The 26,081-nt window shown below is 37.7% G+C and overlaps 2 protein-coding genes across 8 annotated transcripts in view; one reads left to right on the top strand and one right to left on the bottom strand.

Moving 5' to 3' along the window:
- Nucleotides 1-8,994, top strand: part of Clcn3 (chloride voltage-gated channel 3) — a 67,278-nt gene extending 58,284 nt beyond the window's left edge. For 4 of the 7 annotated variants that reach the window (XM_070016485.1, XM_070016491.1, XM_070016489.1 and 1 more), the window contains 2 exons: nucleotides 4,359-4,434; nucleotides 6,100-8,994. In XM_070016485.1, coding sequence (XP_069872586.1) covers nucleotides 4,359-4,434; nucleotides 6,100-6,258 — 235 coding nt within the window. In that variant the 3' untranslated portion in view covers nucleotides 6,259-8,994. Of the gene's footprint in view, nucleotides 1-4,358; nucleotides 4,445-6,099 lie in introns of all 7 variants that reach the window. The other 3 variants (XM_070016488.1, XM_070016492.1, XM_070016487.1) reach the window with 2 other exon arrangements.
- Nucleotides 8,995-11,417: 2,423 nt separating this feature from the next.
- Hpf1 (histone PARylation factor 1) lies at nucleotides 11,418-26,049 on the bottom strand. Its single transcript, XM_070016484.1, has 8 exons — nucleotides 25,904-26,049; nucleotides 24,258-24,417; nucleotides 22,657-22,846; nucleotides 21,257-21,355; nucleotides 19,298-19,448; nucleotides 15,705-15,792; nucleotides 13,687-13,859; nucleotides 11,418-11,664 (listed from the first exon to the last, which is right to left on the bottom strand). Exons 1-8 carry the CDS (start codon nucleotides 26,027-26,029, stop codon nucleotides 11,533-11,535), a joined length of 1,119 nt encoding a protein of 372 aa, XP_069872585.1. The 5' UTR covers nucleotides 26,030-26,049; the 3' UTR covers nucleotides 11,418-11,532.
- Between the last annotated feature and the right edge of the window lie 32 nt (nucleotides 26,050-26,081).

The raw sequence follows: 26,081 nt of genomic DNA, 5'->3' as shown, positions 1-26,081 counted from the left end.
CAGACCAACTGCTAATGATATTTATGAATATATAATATAATGATATATATTTATGAATATAATAATATAGTGATATTCATGAATATATTTAGACCCCTTTATATCTATCATATTACTATTCCTTGTTGGGATTTTTAATTTTTAAAATTATTTTATCTTATTTTTTGAGTTAGGATCTTACTATGAAGCCCAGGGTGGGTGGCTTGAGCTAGTGATCTTTCTGCTTCATCTTTCTGAATGCTGGGGCCATGGATATGTGCCACCACACTTGGACTCCTACTGGAAGTTTTTGTTTTTGTATCTATTCTGGGGCTTGAACACAGCCTGGTCACTGTCCCTGAAGATTTTTGTGCAGCACTCTACCAGTTGAGCCACAGTTCCACTTTTGGCTGTTTGGTAGTTAATTGGAGATATGAGTCTTGTGGGCTTCGATGTCCTGGCTGGCTTGGAACCGTGATTCTTGGATTTCAAGTTCCTGAGTAACTAGGATTACAGGTTTGAGCCACTGTTGCCTGGCTTGACCTGCGTATTTCTATAAAGCAGTAGAAAGCCGGAGAATTAGATCCACATAGTGTTTTTCTGTGTACTAAATAAAGTAACTTTAGGAATATGAAATGCATCATTGAAATATAGATCTTAAGGGCACGAAGTTGGAATTATTAGGTATCAGATACTGATTATAGAAGGAATGTGTGCAATAAACATTACTATGATTCTTCATTTATTTTTGTTTAAAAATAGTATTATCAAACTTTATTATTTAAAACTTACTAAATTAAAATTGAAGGATGGGATAGGGTTGGAAATAATGGGGGAGAATTATCAAAGGGGTGACATTAAGATGAATTGTATTTATAAACTGATTGGGTTGAATGTTGACTCCTTTATACAACCACTTAAGGATAGTACACTATAATTTTTAAAAGCCCTTCCTAAATACTAATTAGAACATACAGCTTTACTTCTTTCTGTCTGTCTGTCTCTATCTCTATCTATCCATGTACCTATCTATACTATTAAATTCTCTGTCTTGAAGTACTGGGGCTTGAACTCAGAGCCTTGCATTTGCCAGGCAAAAACTATACCTCTTTTTGCTTTAATTACTTTTTCAAATAGATTCTTAGGTTACACCAAGGTCAGGTTGGACAGAGATCGCCTATTTATGCTTCCATGTAGCTAGGGTGACAGACACATGCCACAGCAGCTTTTTATAGGTTAAGATGGAGCGTCAATAATTTTGCCTAAATGGGCCTGAAACCCCAATCCTCCAAATCATCTCTTCCCATCTGGCTAAGATTGCAGTTGTGAGCCTTTACACTTGGTCCCTTTCATTTTTTAAATGGTCCAATTGGAACCTAAGTTGAATGATAATAGCTATTATGTGCTTTTGTTCTCTGTACCTGGAAAAGTTTGTCTTTTCTGTACTAGCAGATATAAATGTTATTTCTTAAATAATGATTAACTATGACCATAAAACTCTTACTATGTGAACCAATTTTCATATTTCACCTTGCTGATCATTTCCCTGAAGTTGCAGTGTAGATAGTACAACAGATACTAGAAAGGAAGCACTATCCAAGCACTGGTGGCTCACATATGTAATCCTAGCTATTCAGGAGGCTGAGATCTGAGAATCTAGGTTTAAATAAAGCCAGCTTGGGAAGACAAATCTACGAGACTTTTATCTTTAATTAACTAGAAAAAAGCCAGAAGTAGCAGTGTGGCTTAAACGATAGAGTGCTGGCTGGGAGTAGTGTGGGGAGAAAAGTAATAAAATAATGATGGCATAGTTAGAGGGAAGAGAGGTAACTAATTAAGATTCTAGCTGTTGCTGCTGGTTTTGTGTGAAGTTGGTAGAGCACTTGCCTTGCATGCTCCAGGCCCTGGGTTCGATTCCTCATCACCACATAAGAAAAAAAAAAAAACCGGAAGTGGCGCTGTGGCTCAAGTGGTAGAGTGCTAGCCTTGAGCTGAAGAGCTGAGGGACAGCACCCAGGCCCAGAGTTCAGGCCCCACGACCGGTCCCCCCCCCAAAAAAAAAAAAACGAAAAGTGGGGAAGCTTTCTTCTGAGTGTACTTAACTGTCTTGGTCATGTTTCCCTTATTTTTGTCCTTCCCAGAAAATAAATATATATGGAGAGGAAAGTGATCATTTGCAGAGGTAGTTTAAATCCAGAAAATAAATTAATGGTTTTCAGTGAAGAGCATGAAGTTTATACTAGGACGTCAGAGAAGAAAATAGCTGAGTAAACAGACATACAAATCTGGGATCTCAAAGGCAACGGGTTGGTGGGGAAGAATAGATGACAGAAAAATTGATTTTTAAATTGCAAAGATATTAATTAAATATTGATAAACATTTCATATTGTAATTTAGTAAAAATTTTCAAAATGTTTTTGTCTTGGTGGAACCAGTAGGATGTTAATAAAAGTTACTTAAAGTTTTTGAGACCATATGAGCTTGGAAAGTATTAACTGTGGTTGATAATACTTTTGAACTTGTGAGAACATTTAAAATGATATTCTCTGATGGCTCAGTAACAGGTAACAGCAATGTAGCTTTCTAAACGTATTTGAAAATGCAACCCATTTCTGATTGGGTGAAGTGGGTAGATGATGTCATGGGGACTAGTGTTTCTTGGAACGTAACTTTGGGACATGCTAGTTTAGGTCTTATTAGCTCTTACACTATTGCTATTGCTATTATTAGCAAGACTCCTCCCCCCCCCATACCAAATTATTCTTAAGTCACATTTTGCAATGATTTTTTTTCTTCTTATTCCCTAAAGTTAATAAAGCAACACTGAACTTTGCCTTGTTACTCTCCAGTCAATCTCTTCTGTTAACTAAAAAAATGAAACCGAATTTCTCCTTTTCTTAGGGAAATTATTCTGTTAATGAAGTGATTACTTTGTAAGTCTAACTCTGTACATTTTGCCACTTAGGGCTTATAAATTTCGAACTTTCTTTGTACTTTTGGAGCTTACTATAAAGTGATGTTAACTAAATCATTCTATTTAATTGGATAGAAAAGCGTGTCAAAATGGTGTTACTGTATTTAAATAATTGCCAAGATTTTCACATTTCTTACCTCCAGCTATAACACTGAGTAAATTAATAGCGTTTTTGTTTTTTAACCTCAGCTGCTTAAGTCAAGAATATCCATTGAGTGACTGCAAGTCACTCAGTGTATGTAGTATAGTTTCTGAGTCATGAGTGGGATAATTATTCCTGTGGTCTGAAAACTTTTCACTTATAGATGAGTCTGTTACTTTTATAACATAGGAAGAAAACATGGGTACAGAACCTGTTTCTGCCCTTTTGATCCTCTGTCCCCTGCTTCCCTGACCCTCACCCTAAGGTGTTGTATATAACAGACACAGATGTATGGCCCACTGCTTTGAAACCCCTGATGACATTCTTGAAGAAGTCAGAATATTCAAGGCAGTTTAACAGGGAAGTTCACTTATCCAGATCACCAAGGAAATTTGAAGGGCATTTTGGAAGAATTTATCTTTTTTTCCCCCAGAATTAAGTCTTTTCAGTTTTTTTTTCTTAATTATTTTATTTTGTCACATGGTGTATCTGCAGTTGAATTTATTAATTTTCATTATGAAACCAGTAACCAGACATAAATTTCAATAATTAAAAGTAGTTTCAAGTATTAATATGAGAACTTATGACTATTACTTTTGATATGTAAGTTGAGAAATAATTATTTAGAAAATAATTATTTTTTTAGGGAAAAAAAAGGTAGCTTCTGCTCATAAATGTGTTTTATAAGTTTAAGAAATGCCATTCAGTTCCTGATATTGAGAATTTTAGTTGTATTATATATTTAATACATGTTGCTTTAATTTAAGTCAAAATAATGTGAATCCAAGGGATTTCTTACGTTTTCCTGTAGGCATCAGAGTTAAACTTTCCTCCACTGCTAAAGTAGATCCAAGTGATAGCTGCTATGTTGTAACAAGTTAGAAATTTGTTCCCCTAAGTCAACACTGGGAAATTTCTAATTTTCAAAGGCTTCAGAAATTTCTAAATTTCAGAGGTTCAGAGCTATGTTTCATTATTAAGTTTCTTTTATACTTTGTGTTATAGTCATCTTCATTCTGAACTTTCTGATTTCTAAGCTTCTTGATTTTTTATTTGAAAAGAACACCTACCAATATTTCTTTTGAGGTCAGTTGCGTATGTGTCAAGAGAATCTAGAGTTTTAAAAATGATTTTTATTTTTCTAACATTCATGACAAGCATTCTTATGTTCATGATTTTTGGTTTCTCTCATTCTTTATCATTATTATTGGAACCTCTTTTATTTAATTTCTCACAGTTATTAGCATAATAATCTGTTTCAGGATTGTCTTGGGGATCATCACAAAGAAGAACATTTTAGAGCATCTCGAGCAACTAAAGCAGCACGTGGACCCCTTGGTGATTAGATGTATCAGATCTCCTCACTAGACACCTTAGAAGTCAGGAGGCATGAAACTTGTGAACTGTTCAGTTCTCTCCCAGATACCTGCTGAACAAAAAATACTACCATGCTGCCAATTATATTTGTGTTTGATCATATGTCTGTGAGATCAATTTAGATATTTATAAAATTCTATTCATAGAAAGTGAGCAAAGTTACCATCTCATCAAAAATCATCACTTACAATTTAAGAATTACCAAAGTTTGGTGGTTGAATGAGGAAATGTTGGACTTGCTTAAGTATAAAATTGTGACAGATCTGACTAACCTAGCATATTCACCGGTCTCAGAAGACTCCTGACTGGTTAAAAATGTCTGTTCTATCATCCCCAACCCCTTTTTCTTTTTTTGCTTCCTAGTCTGTGGTTGTCTTGTGGTAAACCTAAGCTCTAAGTGATCTTAACTGAGCTTAGCAGTTAGAATTACAATTAGATTTTTAATGGGCACACTAACTAGAGCATTGTATATATATATGTATATATATATCTGTGATTGTGACATTGTTTTTTTCTGCTGTCCCCTGCATATTTTCAAAGTCAGAATGTGTGTCCTGCCATTTCATTTAGTGAACTTGTACATAGATCATGTTTGTGCCCCTTTTGTATGTTTCTAGAATGCTATAAGCAGCTTTGGGGTCAAATTTATTTGTACTAACAGGCTTTATGTCTTAGTGGCTATGTGACTACAGATAAATTTTGATTTATGTTAACCATATAACAAAAAAATGTCTGGCTTTAGTGATTAGTGCCTGAAATTAATTTGGTCCTGCAATTGTCATACCTAAATGAAACCTATCCCGTTTGCTTAAGTACACAACTGATTATGTGTTGCTGTTGTATGCTAATATTTCACAAGTGTTTCATGCATCCTTATTTATAAAACTACTAACCAGAATAATATAGTAGCTACTCATTCATTCTGCTTTCTGCTTCACTTATAATAATCCTTTAGGACTGTTTCTTGTTTTCTATGTAACCATTAATAACTTAAGACTTTCATAAAAGCACTGTCTTTTGGGGTGGGGCAAGATAAGGAAAAAGAAGGGGCAAACATTAACTATATACTAGAGATCTGGGTTGTATTACATATTTATTCTTAGGGTTCTGAAGTTTAGGAGTGACGTTTTGTGTTGATCATTATCTATATATATTTATTTATTTATATGAATTGTATGCTTTTATGAATATTCTGCATACAACTGGACAGTCCTTAAATTATTTCTTTAAAGTTGGTTAATGAATTGAAAGGATTGAATTTTATTGTTTTCTTAATATGCTCAGAGTGAATTTTCCTTCTCAAATGGGATTGATACCACTTCGTATCCATAAGCCATCCCATTTTTTGTTGCTTTTTTTGTTGGCATACATTAATCAAAAATAACTCTTTCAATAAGGCATGCAGTCCTCAGAGTTTGTGGAAAGGACCTTATGCTCTGAGTGACCATAATACTTTTTATATCAAAGAATAGCTGCTGGATTTCATTGTCTTTAGTAATAGAAAATACAAAATCAGACCGCTTGCTTTGCTCTATTCCTGTCAACAAAAAGGATTTTGCTATAGATGTAGCTTCTCTTTTTCTTCTCTTCTCATTTTAACAGCACCTTTCTATTTATCCTTTTCAGACGCCTCCTTGGCATTATAACAAAAAAAGATATCCTCCGTCATATGGCCCAGACGGCAAACCAAGACCCCGCTTCAATAATGTTCAACTGAACCTCGTAGATGAGGAGAGAGAAGAAACAGAAGAGGAAGTTCATTTGTTGAATAGCACAACTCTTTAACATGGGGGAGTCGTCCATATTTTTTTCTTCTTTAAAAAAAAAAGGAGATATTAAGGCAGAGCATTTGCAACATGGGTTTGCAAATAATGCTGGTGGAATGAATTGTCTCAGGAGGGAAAGGAGAAGGAAAGGAGTAAGGTATTTCCCCGTCTAACAGAGATGAGCAAACCGCCTTCTGTTGTTCTGCACTGGATGTGTTCACAGACAACGTGCCCTGATGGTGCAGGCCTGAGCCTCAATGGAGATGAATGACCTCAAAGTTCATGAGCACCTGGCCTGTTAATCCAACATCTTAAAGACACGTTCTCAGTCCCTGTTTCTGGAGGGATTCCTTTGAATTGAGCCATCAGTAAGACTGCAAGGTCTTGCCCCTCTTTTTTTTTTTTAAATCTGAGCTGTTCTGTTTAATTCATGAATTCTATAGTTAAGCATTACCTTTCTACATTCCAGAAGAGCTTTTATTTCTCTCTCTCTTTCTCTCCTGAGCTATAACAAAGCCTTTTGAATTGGTGTACCCTTTTGAAGCAGTCCTTTCTCATATTGAGATGTACTGTGATTTTACAGAGGTTTCATCACAAGAAGGGTGTGTTTCTTGTGCCATTAACCATGTAGTTTATACCATCACTAAAGGCTTGGAACAGCACACACACCACATCAAAGGCTGGCCAAACAGGTAAAATCTTGAATGAAGTGTGAATGAAATCTCCCAGTTAGTAGGCTTTGTGATTCAGAATCAAAAACTTTTGACTTTAAAGGATAAACAGTCTTATTTTTTTCCTTACAGACTTATGGAAAATGTGACCTGGTCTTATGCAAATTTTCTATTTCTAAAACTACTACTATGGTATAGAAGTGCTGTTCAGCATAATTAAACAATGCTGCTGCTGTGACAGTAAAGAGAAGGAAGTGTTCTGTTTAGCTGTATCTGGTATTAAATGCATGATAAAACACTGGAATTTTTTTCTTGGAATTAGATAAGTCATTTTCTTTCCTCAAGATGCATTGCTGACACTGAAGATGAATTGTAATTCATAACTTGCACTAAATGTATATTTCTTTTCTTAAAATTTACCATTCTTATTTATATTTTTATGGATTAAAATTTATAAAATACAGATCAGTTAATATCGCACTTAAATAATTTTACCTTTTTAATGTGATTTTTATATACTAATTCAGACTTACAAATATGGAGATATGAACAAAGTTTACAATGGAAGCAAGTGTTTAGAAGAGGAGGTTACTTTTTGGTGATCTAGTGTGTGCAAAATCTGTATCTGATCTCTCACTGCCATTTCCTCGATTGTCTTCTGACCTGTCCATTTTGGCCTACAAACTGGAAAGTTGAAAACACCACAAATTACTCAATAGACTAAAACCCAAAAGTTAATGTTTAAAGTTTTTCTAGAAAACAAAACAAAAAAGAAAATAAATCGCAAAGGTAGTACTTAAAATTCTCATCTCAGTATAACTTTTCATCTCTGGGTAAATCATACTCATTTTTGGAAGTGTTCCATGATGGTTTGAATAGCTACATTACACATTTTTGTAACATGTTAAAATGTACTAGTTACGTTTAGAATGTTTTGGTTTTTGAATCATGGTAATTCACTATTGGCAAAGGCAGTTACTCTAAGGACTGGCCTAACTATCCTGATTGTGCATTTTTGATAGGCAAATGAATTTTTGCAGACAGACATTTTCTGAAACATAACTGGCAATGAGCCATTTTTACATTTTGAAAGATGCTTTACTTCCTAGTTAATATGCCTGTAGCATCTGCAAAACCATATAAGATCTGTGTGATCTTGAAGACTTAAGATCATGAAGCCATATTAGTGATTGAAAGTTGAGCAAAATTTTAGGAATTTTGTGAAACATTCTTACCTGTGCTATCTGCCAAAAATTCATATATTATCCTCATTATTTACTATTTTTGGCAGATTTCAAGTATTTGTCACAGGCCTCTCAAAGTTCTTTTGGATATCCAGAGTGAAGATTTCTAAATGACAGTTCTGTTTCTTCCACTTTTATTTGTAAAGCATTGCTAGACTATGAACTAACTCCTTAGCATGGCTGACAGAAAAAAAACTATCTGGAGTTTTAAGCCTTCAAAGGAGAAACCAGTGTTTTTGCAAATAGTTGCATACATAAAATACATGTGGATTTTTCTCCAAAATTTTCTTTTTAAATTCAGACCTTAATTTCATTGCCCATTTTTCATCAGAGATTGACATTTCAGGGTCAATATTAAAGCATAAATTTTCTTTGGTATATTTCTATTTCTGAGATGTCTTACTGCTGAAATACAGGAAAAGTGCCGTATTTTTAATGCATTCTGAGGTTTTCTTTCATACTACCATCTGTTTCATTCTTCCTTTTGATATATTGAGGTTTGTCTGCTTTTCAACCAAATGAACTAGTGGAGACCATAAAATACATGTGCCTAGCTAATTGGCAAACTAATTGACCAATATAATAAACGTAGCGCCTTATTTGAGTACCCTCTTTGAGAAGGTATGATGAGAATGGGCAAGAGTGTCAGCATTTCTTCCTCTTAATAATTGTTTTCAGTTTTGGTTCATGAAGAATGTTTAGTTTGTTAATCTGTGATGTTGCCTAGAGCTGTATTTATCTGTTTTTATTTATACTAGTGTAGTAAAGCTGCGTATCATTACAGTAAAAGTGATTACTGTGATGAGTTAATCAAAAAATCTATTAAAATCTATATGATGATGTGTGGTTTGGCCTTTAATTAACCTGTAACAGCCCTCCCCCCGTACTGCTGGCTGCACTAGCCAACAGTGTAGGCCAATATGCCTGACACGCACAGCCAATCTCAAAAAGGTGATCATTATAATGTGCTTCTCAGGTTAGAAAGCCATTTCTGTGCTTTATTAAAAAAAAAAAAAAAAAGACAAAAACAAGAATCCTGAGGAGATGCTGTGTAGAACAGCAAGTTGTCCGTGCATGTTAACAATATGCTTTTGTAACCTGTGTCAGTGGAAGGTTTGTCTGCAAAATTATTTCAGTTCGTTCACTTTCAAAAGTGTCATTTTTTAAAAGAGAAAAACGTGCACAAAGAGGAGGTTAAATGATTTACCTGCTATAAAAAAATTACCTTGGCAGTTTTCTAATAGAACCTCAAGAAAGGGTGATAAACGGAACATTTGAATGAAATTTCAGTCTTAATATTAAATGTTCTATGAGGAAAACACTAAAAATCTAGGGTAGATCTTTGTTCATTTGTTGAATGTTTGTTGAACTTACTGGGTGTTAGGCACTAAATGCAATGTTTTTAAAATGTACAGCTGCTTGATTCTGAGAACATTCAGCTAAGGAGTGGCCAAGTTTTAGAAGGTAGGGATAATTAGGATGATTTTAATGATTTTAATGGGACTGTGAACCTAGTTTGAGTGCAGAAGCAAGAATGGAACGAACAGAAGGGGCTGCTAGTAAAAGATGGAAAGACAAGTGATATTTAGAATGCTTGTAGCTTAGGTTAGGGAGGTTTTCCTTATTGACATCAACTCTTCAAGATAATTGGAAATGAATGAACTGAGGTAAGGGTATTGGATTACCCATCAATACTAAGCAGGAATCTAGGGGCTGGGAAGATGGCTTAGTGGTAGAGTGCTTGCCTTGCATGCCTGAGGCCCTGAGTTCGATTCCTCAGCACCACATAAGCAAAAAGAAAAAAGCTGGAGTGGTGCTGTGGCTCAAGTGGTAGAGCACTAGCCTTGAGCTGAAGAGCTGAGGGACAGCGCCCAGGCCCAGAGTTCAGGCCCCACGACCGGACGCCCCCCCCCCAAAAATAAAACTCACTGTATATACAATAGCTCAAAACTATAAAATTCTAAAAGCAACATAAAAGTTACAAAACAATATTAAGTAGGAATCTAGATAGGAATAGTTTGACATTGAGCCAGTACAGTCTGTTTGAGCTAGTGTGAGGGACTTAGTCCCTTGCTGAGTAGTTTATAAAGCAGCATCTCACTGATTTTTTTTTTTTTATAAGCTTTCATTTTTCCCTGCATGTTTCAGCCTAACATACAAATCCATGAGTCTTATCTCCATTTAACCGGCAAAAAGCTGGAACTGTAGTTCAGAGTGCCAGCTGTGAGTGAAAAAGCTGAGTTCCTGAGTTAGGAGGTTTTGAGTTTCAACCCCCAGAACTGTGTGTGTAAAATCCTCCCTCCTCCCACAAAAGCTTGTAGCCTAACTGGGGCGATGAGACTGCATTGTATTTACCACATTATTTTAAAAAGTAAATCTGTTTTAGAGCGCCAGCTAGAAGAACTCTGGAAAACCACTGACCATTCAACAAAAGTTCTTTGGGTAAATCTATGCGGGTTAAATCAGATAATTTATATGCAGAGGCTCTTTTGCATGATCCACCAAATTTTGTATGTCATTGTTTGCACTTAGCTTTTAAGGCTAAAGATTCTTGTCAGGTTTAAGGAATAAATCACAGCTACCACTGGTTTGTATCAAAAATGAATTGCAGTGGAAAACTAGAACCTATATGATATATAATACCACTTACTATATTAATATACCTATGTTCTGGTCATTGTTAAATCAGACTCAATTCTAAAGGAAGGAATGTCTTAAGGACTGACTGGTAACTGGGAGACTACGTATGAGTTACTTGGAAGTAACTAAAATGCACATTGGTAGGCCTGGGATCATCTACACTAGTTATGGTTATGAGTTTCCATGTAAACTTACCTCTCCTGTGTCCCTGTTTATATACCACTATAATTCCAGCCCTTAAAGGAATAGCTGTATTAATTTAAGACTTACTGTATTATTAATACAGTAAACTGAGCTTCCCATTAGTGAGTCATGGGACCAGAATTTTAGAATATTTTCATAGATCTATTTCACTAGTTGAGCATCCCTTATCACAAAACTACAATGCTTCAAAATTCAAAACTTCTCAGCATCATGCCAGTCCTCAAAGATTTTCGACTTGAGAATTCTGGATTAGTAATACTCAACCCAGATTGTAACAGAGGACACCCTGAAAGTAGGTAACTGTCTAGTTCTTCAAATCCACTAGACAATGACTACCTATAACATGCAAAATGTCAGGTGTCACCAATCAGGTAAGTTCACTTTATTGTACGCAAAATAAGTCCAGAATAGCCTGTCAGTTTTTAGTAAATGTTTCCGTTTTTCCATTTATTTTCCGTGTTCCTTAAAAACAACCCCCCGTAAGTCTGATATGGCATTTAAAAATATTATACACCAAACAGAACAAACCCTCATTTATCCTGCAAGTTGGTCTATGTTCTCTTTATTTCTGTTTGCCAGATGATCTTCAATAATTTCTGCAAACAGATTCCTCTTCAACAGATTATATGCAAGAGGTAAAAGTTGGCCAGCAACTTTATGAAAATACTGAAAGACAAAAGAATATAACATTAAACAGGAAAGGGCAGATGCCCTATGTGTTAGGAAAAAATACAATGAAATGGTCCATTTTTACAAAACCTACTTTCCAAGATCATGTTAACTACTTTTTCAACTGACAAACTGACTTTGGCACAGGTACTTGGTATTCTGTTCAAGAGGGAATCGTGCATATCTCTAAAAGACTAAAGGAAATACCTTGAAGGAAATCTAGAAGAAAACAAATATTTAAGTTCTCATCTCAAATTTTATCAACTTGTTAAAAAAAGTCTTCAACTATGCCCTCATTATCTTTTCAGCATATTCTTACTAGTTAGGCATTAAGCTTTATTCTTCTTTGAAATGCTAAATGTCACTGTCACTCTCCTGTTTATTTCCTTCTTCCCCTACCACAGAAACATTACCTGTTAAGAGTTACCCCCTAGGCTTATTGTTAAGCACTTTCCAGATTGCTGTCATTCTGGCTATTAGACATTTTTTATTTTACTGGTAGAAACCATATATGAGGCAAGCAGAGAAAGACAGGGCAGTAGGATTTATGATAGGGTTCAGCAAATGTGTTCTTCTGACCAGTAGCATCACCTGGTAAACTAAGAAATGCAAATTCTCAAGACCCACTCAGAGCTCTCAATGGGATGGGAGGCAGGAGAACATGGGAACCCATGTTGGAACAGTTGATGATTTTGGTGCCTGCTAGAGTTAGCTCAACTGGATTAGTCTTGCTCCTCAGTGTGGTCTGCAGTCACCATCACCTGGGAGCACATCAGAAATGTGAAGTGGCAGATGTTAGACCCAAGAAATAATTTGTTTTTTAACTAGAAGCAAGTCATTCCTAAGCACTTTACAGTTTATAGAAATTTTTTTTTTTGGTGGGGTCCTGTCGTGGGGCCTGAACTCTGGGCCTGGGTGCTGTCCCTCAGCTCTTCAGCTCAAGGCTAGCACTCTACCACTTGAGCCACTTCCGGCTTTTTTCTTTTTTTTTGCTTATGTGGTGCTGAGGAATCGAACCCAGGGCCTCAGGCATGCAAGGCAAGCGCTCTACCACTGAGCCATCTTCCCAGCCCCCAGTTTATAGAGATTTGAGTCTAGAATCAAATTGCCTTTGTGAACTTGGGTAAGATGTGCCTCTTTGTGATCCAGTTGTAAAGTAGCTTAAATGAGAAACAGTATGTGCAAGTGTGGATATGGACAGATAAAATTTTATAGGTAAAAAAATAGATACAAAGATATTAGAAAAGTTACACAAGTGGGGAAGATAAGATTTTAAGACCAGCCTCGCTCCATCCAGAAGCATGTTACAGTACTCAGGCAGCTAATGTTTTTCTTTAATGAGGAAAATAATGGTCGAGTATCACCCTACATATACAGATACATATTATTCCCTCCTTCTCTCCTGCCAATACCAAGGTGTGAACTTAGGGCCTTGTGCTTGCTTAGGTTTGCTTCTTGATGGGCTCTGTGTCACTGAAGCCAGTACTTCCAGTTCAACTCTTTGCTAGTTTGGAGATGGAGTCTTACAGATTTTTCCCAGGCTGGCTTCAGACCAGTCCTCCAGAGTTCAGCCTGAGTGGCTAGGATTAAAGGTCTAAACCACCAGTGCCTGAGTAAGGCACTCCAGCTCTATGGGGTGGCAAAAAGTTGGAAGACTGATGTCCAGGCTGATCCAGGCAAGAAAACAGACTACCCCAAAATAATTAAATCTGAAAGGGCTGTGAGTATGGCTCCAGTGGCAGAGAACTTGCCTAACAAAGTACAAAGTCCTGAATTCAACCCCAAATTTAAAAAAAAAAAATGCTCATTCACATTACAAATGACATACTCATATCATTTGTCTAATGGGTAAATACACTTTAAATCTGTAGGAAATAATCTTGGTTATTCACCTTTACTAGATTTCAAATGTATTAGGTGGTTCAATATACCAAATGTATCCATATACCAAATGCATTGTATTTCCAAATACAAATGTGTGTACATTTGCAGCAGCAGGTGGGTGGCAGTTTTACTCACATGTGAACCATAGCAAAAGAGGTCCATTCCCAATTCAAGCCCCATGCCATAATCACATTCATCATTAGCAAACTGTACAAAGGTCATCATTTCCTGAATAGGAGCAAATGCCTTCAGTCTCTCCTCATCATTTGCAGCCTCAACAATTGTCTTGCAAATTCTCTTAAGGTCAGCTGAAAGAAATCAATGATATAAAGGGGTCGTCCATTGTAATGGGGTGGGGAGGAAGGGGTTTGTTTTATTTTGTTGGTCTTTTTTTTGCCAGTCCTGGGGCTTGAATTCAGGGTTCTGAGCACAGTCCGAGTTTTTTATCCTAAGGCTACCACTCGTCAACACTTGAGCCACAGCTCTACTTCCAGATTTTTTTTTTCTCGGTAGTCAACTGGAAATAGTCTCATGGACTTTCCTTAGTGGGCTGGGTTTGAACCATGATCCTAGGATCTTAGCCTCTTTAGTAAGCTAGCATTACAGGTGTGAGCTACTAGTACCTGGCTAAGGTATAAGCACTTTTAAAGGCAAAAAGATTCTATGGTGGTTTTTTTTTTTTCATTTTTTCTTCCAATTGACAAATCTGCCACACTACAGTTTTGATTGGCAGTTTTATAATTTTTCTACTTAGAATTCAAGCATATAAAATGTGGCTAAGCAGAAAAAAATTTGTTTTAGCAAAGTGTATTTCACAGTTAGTTGAAGTCAAGAGGATTTTTTTTTTTTTGAGAAGAGTCTCACCATGTAGTCCAGAATGGCCTTGAACTAAGGGTTCTCCTGACTTCTCCTCCTGAGGACTGCAGTCATGATTTCAAGGCTTCCTAAGTATGCTAGTCTAGGAATCAGCAAACTGTAGGTCAAGTCTGGCTCGCTTCATTTCTAACTGCCTTCAAAAAAAGGAATGATTTGTATTTACAAATGGTTGGGAAACAAGAATATGTGGCAAATACTGTATGTATCCCACAAAGTTGAAAACATTGGCTATCTGGCCCTGTCTAGAAAGTTGGCCAACTTCTTAACCAAACCACTAGGAGTTGGATTTTTAAAAAAACAACAGCCGGGCGCCAGTGGCTCACGCCTGTACTCCTAGCTACTCAGGAGGCTGAGATCAGAGGATCATGGTTCAAAGCCAGCCTGGGCAGGAAAGTCCTCGAGACTCTTATCTCCAATAAACCACTAGAAAACTAGAAGTGGCACTGTGGCTCAAGCGGTAGAGCGCTCACCTTGAGCTGAAGAGCGCAGGGACAGCGCCCAGGCCCAGAATTCAAGCCCCATGACCACAACAACAAAAAAAAATCCCGAATAGACAAAGTTACTGAATTTTTTTTATCTGTCCTACTTTATTTTTTAAAAGATATTAAAAAAACAAAAACAAAACAAAAAAAAAAAAAAACCCATGAGCTAGGTGGTGGCGGCTTATGCCTATAATCCTATCTACTCATGAGGCTGAGATCTGAAGATCATGGTTCCAAGCCAGCCTGGGAAGGAAAGTACCTCTTATGTCCAATTAACCATCAGAAAAAATGGAAGTGGAGCTATGGCTCAAAGTGGTAGAGCTCTAGCCTTGAGCAAAAGAGCTCAGGGACAGAGCCCAGGCCCTGATTTCAAGCCCACAACTACCAAAAACAAAACAAAAACTTGTGAATTAAGAACAAAAAGTCAATAATAGAAAAGACAAGAAATCAATTCAGAAACTAAAACCATAAGTTGGAGAAGTGTAGCCATGGCAAAAGTATAGTCTGAAGTTAAGAGTCCAGGGAAAATTCATAATGTTTATTTCAAGACTACTAAAAAAAAAAAATCAGTGGCTAACAATTCTATTTTGGCCTTCAACATTTTCTTCATTACTTTCTGAATACCAGTGTACCAGATCTCAAGAAGCACATAAAATGAATGTACTAAGTATCTAATTAGCCTTACTTTTGACAAAGCCTAAGTTTGCTCTTTATGAGTACTTCACAATGTAAGGAAAGCCTTTCTACATGTATACACTAGCATGTATGTACATGTTTACATACAAAGTACATTACCATCTGTTTCAGGGAGCTCTCTATAGCCAACATCATTTTTATCTACTGGGACAACCAGGCCTGCACCATGAAAGGTCTTGGTAACAACCTAAGGAGGGAAAAAAACATATTAAATTATGGCAAATAGACCAAATAAAATATTCTACTTCTTTGTAAAGTCCAGTGAAATCTTCCAAGACAGAAGACATAATCCAAAATCTCTAATTTTAAAAAAGTATTTTAACCTGCATCTCTGATATAAAAACTTCCTTACCTTCATACTTCTACTTTTTCATTCTCCTATCTTTTACTAAACCACTAGAAGAGACATTATTCAAAAGAACTTTTCATGAACACACATTTGTTGGGGGCCGGGGGCTTGGTTTGGGTCTTGGGACTTGAATTCAGAGATAATTGCATTCCCTGAGCTTTTGTGCTCAAAGCTAGCACTTTACAATGCTAGCACTCTACAATTTGAGCCATAGCTCCACTTCTAGCTTTTTCTGGTGGCTGGAGATAAGAGTCTCATGGACTTTCCTGCTCAGACTGTCTTTTTTTTTTTTTTTTTTTTGTCGGTCGTGGGGCTTGAACTCTGGGCCTGGGCGCTGTCCCTCAGCTCTTCAGCTCAAGGCGAGCGCTCTACCACTTGAGCTACAGCACCACTTCCGGTTTTCTGGTGGTTTTATTGGAGATAGGAGTCTCACGGTCTCTCCTGCCCGAGCTGGCTTTGAACCACAATCCTCAGATCTCAGCCTCCTGAGTAGCTAGGATTACAGGCGTGAGCCACCAGCGCCCGGCCTCAGACTGTCTTTGAACCACAATCTACATATCTCAGCTTCCTGAGTAGTTAGGTTTACAGACATGAATCACTGGCACCAAGTTTATAGCCTTGTATCTTTATACTAAAATAAGTATACATGGAATTTAGGATTACAAGTAAACACCAAATTACATAGTACTAGAAGAAACAGAAGTACTTTTTATAATTCTGTGTTGGGGAAGACTTAGTTAAGTATACTAAAAAAAACAAGTAAAAACTACAACCACCCAAGAGTTGTGGTTCATACTTGTAATCCCAGAATTTAGGAGGTGAAACAGAAGAATTTCGAGTTCAAGGATAGTCTTGGCTCTCATAAAACAGTGATAAGAAAAAGACCATAGAAAGTTACCAACTTTACCATTCAGGAAGAATGAAATACAACAAAAGGATGATAAAGTGTTTTCATAGACGATTAAGTACATGCTAATTGTTCTAGACTCCAATCTCCAATAAACCACTAGAAAACCGGAAGTGGCGTTGTGGCTCAAGTGGTAGAGTGCTCGCCTTGAGCTGAAGAGCTGAGGGACAGTACCCAAGTCCAGAGTTCAAGCCTCACGACCGACAAAAAAAAAAAAAAAGTACCAGGTGTAGCTGGTCCTGGTGGCTTACACCTGTAATCCTAGCTACTCAGGAGGCTGAGATCTAAGGATCACAGTTCAAAGCCTGCTTGTTTCACAGGAAAGCCTGTGAAACTCTTTTATCTCCAATAACCCACCAGAAAACTGGAAGTGGTGCTGTGGCTGAAGTGGTAGAGCGCTAGCCTTGAACTGAAGAGCTAAAGGACAGTACTCTGGCCAAGAGTTCAAGCCCCACCACCACAAAAAAAAAAAAAAAAAAAAGTACTAGTTGTTAGTACATTATCAGAATCTTCATGTTGAGGAGTATGATTAAAAACTTAGGAAATCCCTCTATATGGTGGATGAGGTCTTAAGACATGGCTCAGAAGTGGATGGAAAGAAATAAGCCTCATTTTACAGCATTATTTAACCAATGTTCATTTATACAAAATGGAGAAATGTTAAGTATTAGAAAGTGAAGGTAGGCATATAGCTAATAAGATACAGTGGAAAGGATGAAAGGTGTGGAGTTAGTTCTTAGAATGGTCCCTCATGACTCTAGACAAAGCACAAAGCCTTCATAAACCTCATTGTACTCATCTGTAAAACAAGGTAATTCCAACTCTGCAGATACATTATAGGGACTAAATGGGGGGGTATATAAACACTTTGAATTCCAAAGTACTATTAGGTATTGTCTATAAAAACATTGATATCTAGTATACTGAACGGTACTCTTATATTAAAAATGGGTATATTACATTTTCTGCCAGAGCAAATTCTCCAGTTTTCCTGTTAGCTTATTCTGAAATTTGTAACTGAAAAAACAATTCAAAACCCACAAGTACTTGTTCCTTTACAAAATACTTCTTCACACTTCAGGTATTAAAAAATGTAAAAAGGGGCTGGGAAGGTGACTCAGTGGTAGAGCGCTTGCCTTGCAATGCATGAGGCCCTGCGTTCGATTCCCCAGCACCACATAAGCAAAAAGAAAAAAGCCGGAAGTGGCGCTATGGCTCAAGTGGTAGAGCGCTAGCCTTGAGCTGAAGAGCTGAGGGACAGTGCCCAGGCCCAGAGTTCAGGCCCCACAACCGGACCCCCCCCCCAAAAAAAAGTAAAAAGAAATGATGAAGGGATCAATGAAGAAAAAGGAAGAACGGCTTGTACACATTTACTGGAGAAAACTAACAAATCCTAAAATGTACTCTCTCAAAAGGGAATTACATTTGAGGTCCTAAAAATATAATTGAATGTATTTTTATAAAACTATTCTTCCAGGGCTGGGAAGGTGGCTCAGTGGTAGAGTGCTTGCCTTGCATGCATGAGGCCCTGGGTTCGATTCCTCAGCACCACATAAGCAGAAAAAGCTGGACGTGGTGCTTGGCTCCAGTGGTAGAGCGCTAGCCTTGAGCTGAAGAGCTGAGGGACAGCGCCCAGGCCCCGAGTTCAGGCCCCATGACTGGCAAAAAAACAAACAAACAAACAAACTATTCTTCCAGCCAGGCACCGGGGGCTCACACCTATAATCCTAACTACTCAGGAGGCTGAGATCTGAGGATTGTGGTTCAAAGCCAGCCCGGGCAGGAAAGTTCATGAGACTCTTATCTCCAATAAACCACTAGAAAACCGAAGTAGCAATGTGGCTCAAGTGGTAGAGTGCTAGCCTTAGCTGAAGAGCCAAGGAAAGCACCCAAGCCCAGAGTTCAAGCCCCACGACCGACAAAAAACAAAACAAAAAACAACTATTCTTGCCTGAAAACACTTTATACTAAATAGAAATATCAGCCATTAAAAGAGGGAATTTAAAAGCCAGGTGCTATTGGCTCACACCTGTAGCTACTCAGGAGGCTGAGATCTGAGGTTCAGAACGTTCAAAGCCAGCCTGGTCAGGAAAGGCTATGAGATTCTTATCTCCAACTAACCACTGGAAATGAAGCTGTGGCTCTTAAGTGGTAGCATGCTATATGAGCCTTGAGCAAAAAACACTCAGGGGCAGTGCCTAGGCCCTGATTTCAAGCCCTATGACCAACAACAACAACAACAAAAAGAAATTTAAGAGTTCATTGACTACTACTCCAGTGCCATCTGGAGATTCAGGTGTTGGATAGCCCTGAAGGACCTCCACTGCCCTAAGGAATGGCATCCAGCTCTCTGTGAGCCAGGGCTACAGAATAAGGGACAAATCAAGAGAAGATCTGCTAAACAGCATAAGTTAGACTAACAGCATGAAATCATACTTTTTTGTCTCTCTGTTTCATCTTCATGGTTCTCTGTTCCAGTGAGTATCCCAGTTTTCTGGCTGCATCTGTGAGTTTTTCATCTATGCTTTTCAAGAGGCTGGTTTTCTTTTTATCAGTTACTTCTTTAAGTTTTTTCATCAAAAATAATCTGAAAAGAAGTAAAAGCCTCATTATATTGCTGGCCACTATACACAGAAGTTTAAGCAGCTAAGATTAAAAATGGCAAAATCCAGTAAGAAAGTCAGCAAAATAATCACAATGGTTCTCTCAAAATTTCTAAAAGGTTTTATTAAGAGAAAAGTATTAAAAGCTACCAGTCAGAAACAGCAAACGATTGGAGTTTGTATTATGTATTTTTTATAAACATTATGGTAAGAACCATTTTAAAGCTGAGATTATCCAGGTGCCAGTGGCTAATGCACGATTCCTAGCTATTATGGAGGCTGAGATCTGAGGATCTTGGATCAAAGCCAGCCTGAGCAATAAAATCTGTGAGACTCTTATCTCCAATAAACTACTAAGAAAAATCCAGAAGTGGTGCTATGGCTCAAGTAATAGAGAGCTAACTTTAGTATAAGGAGGCTCAAGGACAATGCCTAGGTCCTGAGTTCAAGCCACAGGACCAGCAAAAAAAAAAAAAAAAAAAAAAAAAGTTGAAATTAAGTCAACTTTTAGTTTCACTGCTTGAACATTAAGATAAGATTATTTTGGAGAAGTCTAGAATAAGAAGAAAAATAGTATATAGATACCACGAGGATTTTTTTTACAATTTTTTTATTGAGATTAATTATATAAATTCCACAAACTTCACAAAATTGTAGGCTAGTGACACTTAAAGTCACAAACACATTTGAACCTTCACAAAGCAAACTGTCATTATCTTAGTCTATAAAGATTGTGAATTCTATAAGCTTTGACAGTACAACTATTTCTTCTGTGTTGGGTGCTATCCAAAAGGGATTTTTTTAACAGAGCCAAAGGACACCATTAGATATTTAAGTTTAATTGATTTAGAAATGTTAACTTCAAATCTGTGCTAAGATATTCTTAGAAAATAGTAGAAAAATGATGCTACTTTATAAGCTTATATAAAAGAATACTCCAAGGAAATTTTAAAAGAACGTAAAACCAATATATTATTGCCAGATAGAAATAATGTATGTTTATCACCAACACATTGATATTTTTGCTTGTAATATTAAGTGAAGAGTAAAACTGGAAATGGCACCTACTATAAGACAAAAGTCAACCTCTTCCTCTGAACTCAGTTCTAGAACCCAGGCAGAAACATTTGTATCTGCCACCTACATTTGAAGGTACCATTGGCTGAATACTATAAAAGGCTCAGAACATTTATACATTTCTAGTGTTATTCTTCAGTCCTTTTTACATATCAGGAATCTGAGGCACAAAAGACCCTCAACTTACCCAAGCTCAGAACACTAGCAAGGGCACACTAAGGCACCACAGAAACCCAAACCACCAAAATCACAGTAACCATAAAAATGCAAATTTAATGATGTCAAATTTGAATCAATGTTTTGAACTCTCCACTATATTCTGCATATAGGGCTTTCAACTACTCTATGACACTTATTTGCATTAATACATATGGAAATGGGCTGTTCCCTTGCCTACAACACTCTTCTTGGCATTCTTTCTAGCAAGGTCTTGTACAGCCAAGAAGTTCCTGCATCACCTTCATTTCATTATTATGACTATCTCTTAGCTTCAAACCTACTCTCTAGCACTTGGTTTCATCACATTTTCAAGATAAGGTACCTTTTGGTGGAGAAGCAAAACAGAAGTGTACAATAAAACTATCTAGAAAAGCCATGGAAATCATTTCTAGAAATCTATAACCTTGAGTTTCCTAATTCTCTTCTGTAATGTACTGTAAACATGTACACCCATCAGTGTCTAATTGAACACAGGGGGATCAAAATATTTTCTTACTTGACTGCAGCAAACATATTATCTCCATTTTGAACAATTACACAGTTCTTCTTTGCTTCATTTGTACCAACATATACAGGAAGTTCATCAGGAGAATCTCTGGTTTAACAAAAGATATTAAAAATATAGCATTTCATAATTATCAGGCAAGTCGAATTTTGGTTCTATAGACGATTATTTATACCTATAAAAAAACCGAAAAATTTACTAAGCTCTGTCAGGTTCAAGTTTCTTATGAATCTATATGACACATCTTATTCCTACAACAGAACCTGAAATTAAGATTTTTAGTATCTAAGTTTTACACCCAAATTCAAAGAAAGCGGGAATACACTTCCTTTAAAGGAAGTAGAGAAAACTTCACACAACCTGATCACCTTCATTTTTGAGTCTGAATGAAAGGAAACCAAAAGTAAAAATGGAAAAACAAAACAAACAGGGCAAAGGATTATCCAGTTTTACTGATGAAAAGATTCTCTTCCTTTTGTTTTTAGAAACAAGGAAACCAATTACAGAGCAGTTAAGCTACTCTGGAGGCCCTAGTAAGTTAATGTCAAAGTCAGAAGCAGAATCTATTATACACAGGAACTGAGCAATCCTCTGCACAGTACTTTCTGGGTACTTTCCATCTTCCCCTGTATTATCTTAAATTTAGTTTCTACCTAAAGCACTGCCACTAGTACATGTGGACAAGGTCTTTTCATGATACTTCTGTTTCTTAACACTGTAAGCATCTCATTTAGCTCTCCTAATATTCCTATCAAGTATGTACACTTATTATCCCCATTGTTTCAGAAAAGGGAACTGAATTACAGAGTCATAGTCACTAATGACTGGCATACAGTCACCAAGATAATAAAGGGTAGGACCAACTTTTCTGGCTCCAGAGTCTGTCTCTCAACCCCCACCCTTAAAGAGAATTTTATCAGCTTCATGAGAAACAACTGAAGACTCTGTGACAACTCATTCTTAATTACCAGCTGCCACTTGGATACCTGGAAGCACATGAATTATTGAAGTAAAAAGAGCTGTTCTCAGCTGCTGGAGTAAGCGGAGGTGGGAAGACTGCTGGAGTCTAGGAGTTTGGGATCAACATGGGCAATACCGTTAAACTGTTTCAAAATAACCCCCTTATACCAGCTGTTACAAACTATTTCTCCAGCTAAAGGAGAGCTTTTGAATCTAAAAGGGAGAAAGCATTATTTAAACAATATTAATAATAACAGAACAGTAATTTTCAACCTAAAAGGTTCATCATCCTAGGGTAGGTTAAAAGTAATAACAGCAATAATAGCTCATGTATTTTGTAATAAGGGAAAAATGGGTTTTTACCTTGGGTGATGTCGGTAGACTCTACTTATACTCACTAGTAGGACAATATTTTGGAGAAGATTCTTTACCTGAAATATCCCATGTGGTACTGAGTTTTATTATCTCCTATAATAATGGTCTGGAACTCAGGAGGATCATAATAAAACCTCCAGTGAAGATTAAAATTTAAGTCTGTGGATTTTTTCTTTAATTTATGTTTCCCAGCAAGGATATCATAAGGACCCACTAATCGAAGTCCAAGGCTTGTAGAAAGTGAATCTATAAAGAAAATGAAGTTTATTCAGGACACAAGCAGGAAATAATACCTTTTCATTTGTAAACAATTTCTAAAGAACATCGTAAAAATGAGCTTATAAAATTAAAAAAAAAATCAAATCTTTTGGAAGATATTATCAACACTCAATGGGAGAAAAAAAATCAGTATTGGACATATGGCATTATGTTTAGGATTTCCTCTTAAATTTACCACTTATCTTTGCTAAAAGCAAGACTGTTTTGCATTCTTACAATCATAAGAAAGCCACAAGCACATTTTCTGCCTCAATATGACAATGCTATCCTCTACAAATATACAGTAAGGGAGAGACAAGAGAGGTAACACAGTGTGGATTAAAAAAGAAAGAAAATTTCTTTCCTTTCTCTCTATTCCTCAGCTAATTACCACTTCAGATTCCCTAGATTCTGGCCAGCCCCCTACCCCTTCAAAATTCCATCTTCTTTCTCCAAATATAGATTATAGAGGTACAGTGCCAAATAAAACCTTAAAGTCACTATGCAAATGTCCAACTTTGATATGTCCTTGATGTTTCGTTTTAAGAGAGGAGAAATCCTGGGTCCCTTGAGGCAGGATCCTGTTATATTATGAGGGATGGATGGAGAAAGCAAAAAAGAAGTCTTTTCAGGAAGTGGCAACATGAATAAAGGCATTGTCACAATACTCCAGCTTAACTGAAGGAGGACAGTAGCAAATATTAAGTTTTAAAGCAACAAGAAAACTAGAACTTCTTATCTTATTTGCCAAAGATAACAAGGTTAAAATTTAGGCATACAGCAGTAACTTTCCATACTAGGAAAGATACAAATACATATTTTAAAAGTGATTGCATGATGGGCTGGGAAGGTGGCTCAGTGGTAGAGCACTTGCCTTGCATGCTCGAGGCCCTGGGTTCGATTCCTCAGCACCACGTAAGAAAAAAAAAAGCCGGAAGTGGCGCTGTGGCTCAAGTGGTAGAGCGCTAGCCTTGAGCTGAAGAGCTGAGGGACAGCGCCCAGGCCCAGAGTTCAGGCCCCACGACCGGACCCCCCCCCCCAAAAAAAAAGTGATTGCATGATTGATTTTCTCCCGTCTTATTCTGTTTTTGTTGTTGTGCTGAGCATCAAATCCAAGATTCTGTACGTGCTAGGCAGGCAAATGCTCTATCTACCACTACTATACATCAGATTGTTTTATGACTTGTTCTTTTGTCCTCTTTTCTGTCCCTACTTTTTTCTCCTATCAAATAATATCATGAAATCATATGCCATTGCCAATACAATAGCTGACAGTGAAATAGATTAACTTTTTTTTCAACTATTAGAAATACTTTTTCTATGAATTATTTTTATCCTTGGTCTAATTTCCTGTTTTTTCCATTTGTAGAGGCAGTTCCATGATTATGAAGAAACCTACCAGCTGGGTTTTCAGGATCAAGTTCTTCACAAAACTTCCAGAAGTGATAGAAATCTTCAGGCTGAGAAAGCTTATAATGATTTTCTATTTCTCTTCGAAGATCACTGGAGATATCAGCTTCACAAGATTTACTTTTCTTTTCTTCAACTGTCTTTTCACACTGAAAATTAGCATATACAACTTTAATTCTTCAAAAGTAATTTCAGTAACACTTTGCATACCTCATTTATATTCACCCATCTCCATGAACTGTGTGCATATTTTAAACACTCTAAATATTACTGCATCAGCTGGTAATATAGGCCCAAGTTATTTTTTGTCCTATTTCATTTTTACAGGGATTGAGATCAAATCTAAGTCCTTGAACATGCTAGGCAAGTACTCTACCAGCCTTCCATTATCCACTCTGAAAATGGCTTTTTAATGGCAGGATTCTAAGTAATTTCTAGCACATCTGCTATATAATTGTGCTAGGTTTTATAATGCTGTTAGCTACTTAATACATTTCTGTAAAGACGATATACTTTCCTGACCAGGCTGGCTTTGAATTGGGAGCCTCAAATCTCAGCCTCCTGAGTAGCTAGGATTATAGACATAGACTACCAGCACCTGGCTATTTTTTCTTAATTAAGCCTATTATAATGCCAAAACACCGTACCTTCTAAGAGAAATTTTCAACACTCCCCTAAACCACACACCAGTTTTTACATCTCCATATCCCTCACAACTAGAATTGAAGACAGCTGTCCCCTTCAGAAGCCCCACATTTTCTTAGTGTTTCTGGAAAGCATCACCCAATATGAAAAAAAATGTTCATAACCACGTCCCTTGCACAGACCTTTGAACAATGTCTCACCTCATTCAGTTTTAAACGAACACTAGAACAACCTTCGCAAAACTCCACTCATCACAATGACACGTTTTGCCTGCCTAATTCGCTTGCTTGCTACAGCAGTGCTTCATATTCCGGAAATTATAAAATTAAGGAAGGCCTATATTTTGTCCCCGTCCCTCATTTGGTGTTTTTATGATCAGCTGCCTCTCGTTCATTCTCCCATCTCCCGGGGCTCCAGTCGGGCTGATCGCTCCTTGACACCCCCACACGCCCCACATTTTATGATTATCATTTCTTTAACGTCAAGAGGATTTCTTTTGCTTCTCTGCCTGCTTGGATCTTTTTCGAACGTGAGTTTCCTGAACTTACCAGAACAGAACTTACCAGATTCTCCTTCAGTGATTCCACAACATTCTACACATCGGCGTTATAATCTCAAGTTAAACAACAACAACAACAACCACCACACAAGACAGTAAAATGCAAATCCACTGCACCCGGCCTGCCCAGGCCAGGGGCTCAACACAGAGTTCATCCTGACTCGTTTTCAGCGCGGCAGGAGGGAGAGACGGACTGTCGATGGCTTTAACCTGCTTCCCCACGAGCCGCGCCAAGAGGAGTCAAAAGGCGCAGTGGGGCTGCGCTCCGCACCCGGATCCCAGCGGGCCCGGGCTGGAGTCTGGAGGGGCCGGGCCTCCTGGGCCCCCGGGCAGGCGTTCGAGGACGGCGGAATGAATGGACTGGGCGGCCCCGGGCGTCCTGGCTATCACCCAAAGCGCCCCGCGGAGGCGCACGGTCTGTCGGACTGTACCTGCTGTCCCTCTCTGCCGAGCCGACGCTTCCCGCCGCCGCCGCCGCCTCCGCCACGGCCACCGCCTCCGACCATCCTGCAGCCGCAGCGTCGGCCGCGACCCGCGTTCCGGCTGCTTCCGAGCATTCCGACTGCTTCCGGGTTCAACATCCACCAATCCCGAAGGCCGCATTGCCGC

This window comes from Dipodomys merriami, unplaced genomic scaffold, assembly GCF_024711535.1.
Source record: "Dipodomys merriami isolate MVZ:Mamm:240054 unplaced genomic scaffold, mDipMer1.0.p SCAF_12, whole genome shotgun sequence".
Lineage (NCBI taxonomy): Eukaryota > Metazoa > Chordata > Mammalia > Rodentia > Heteromyidae > Dipodomys > Dipodomys merriami.
Note: the sequence above shows the minus strand (reverse complement) of the source record. Positions and strands in the feature narration are given on the sequence as shown.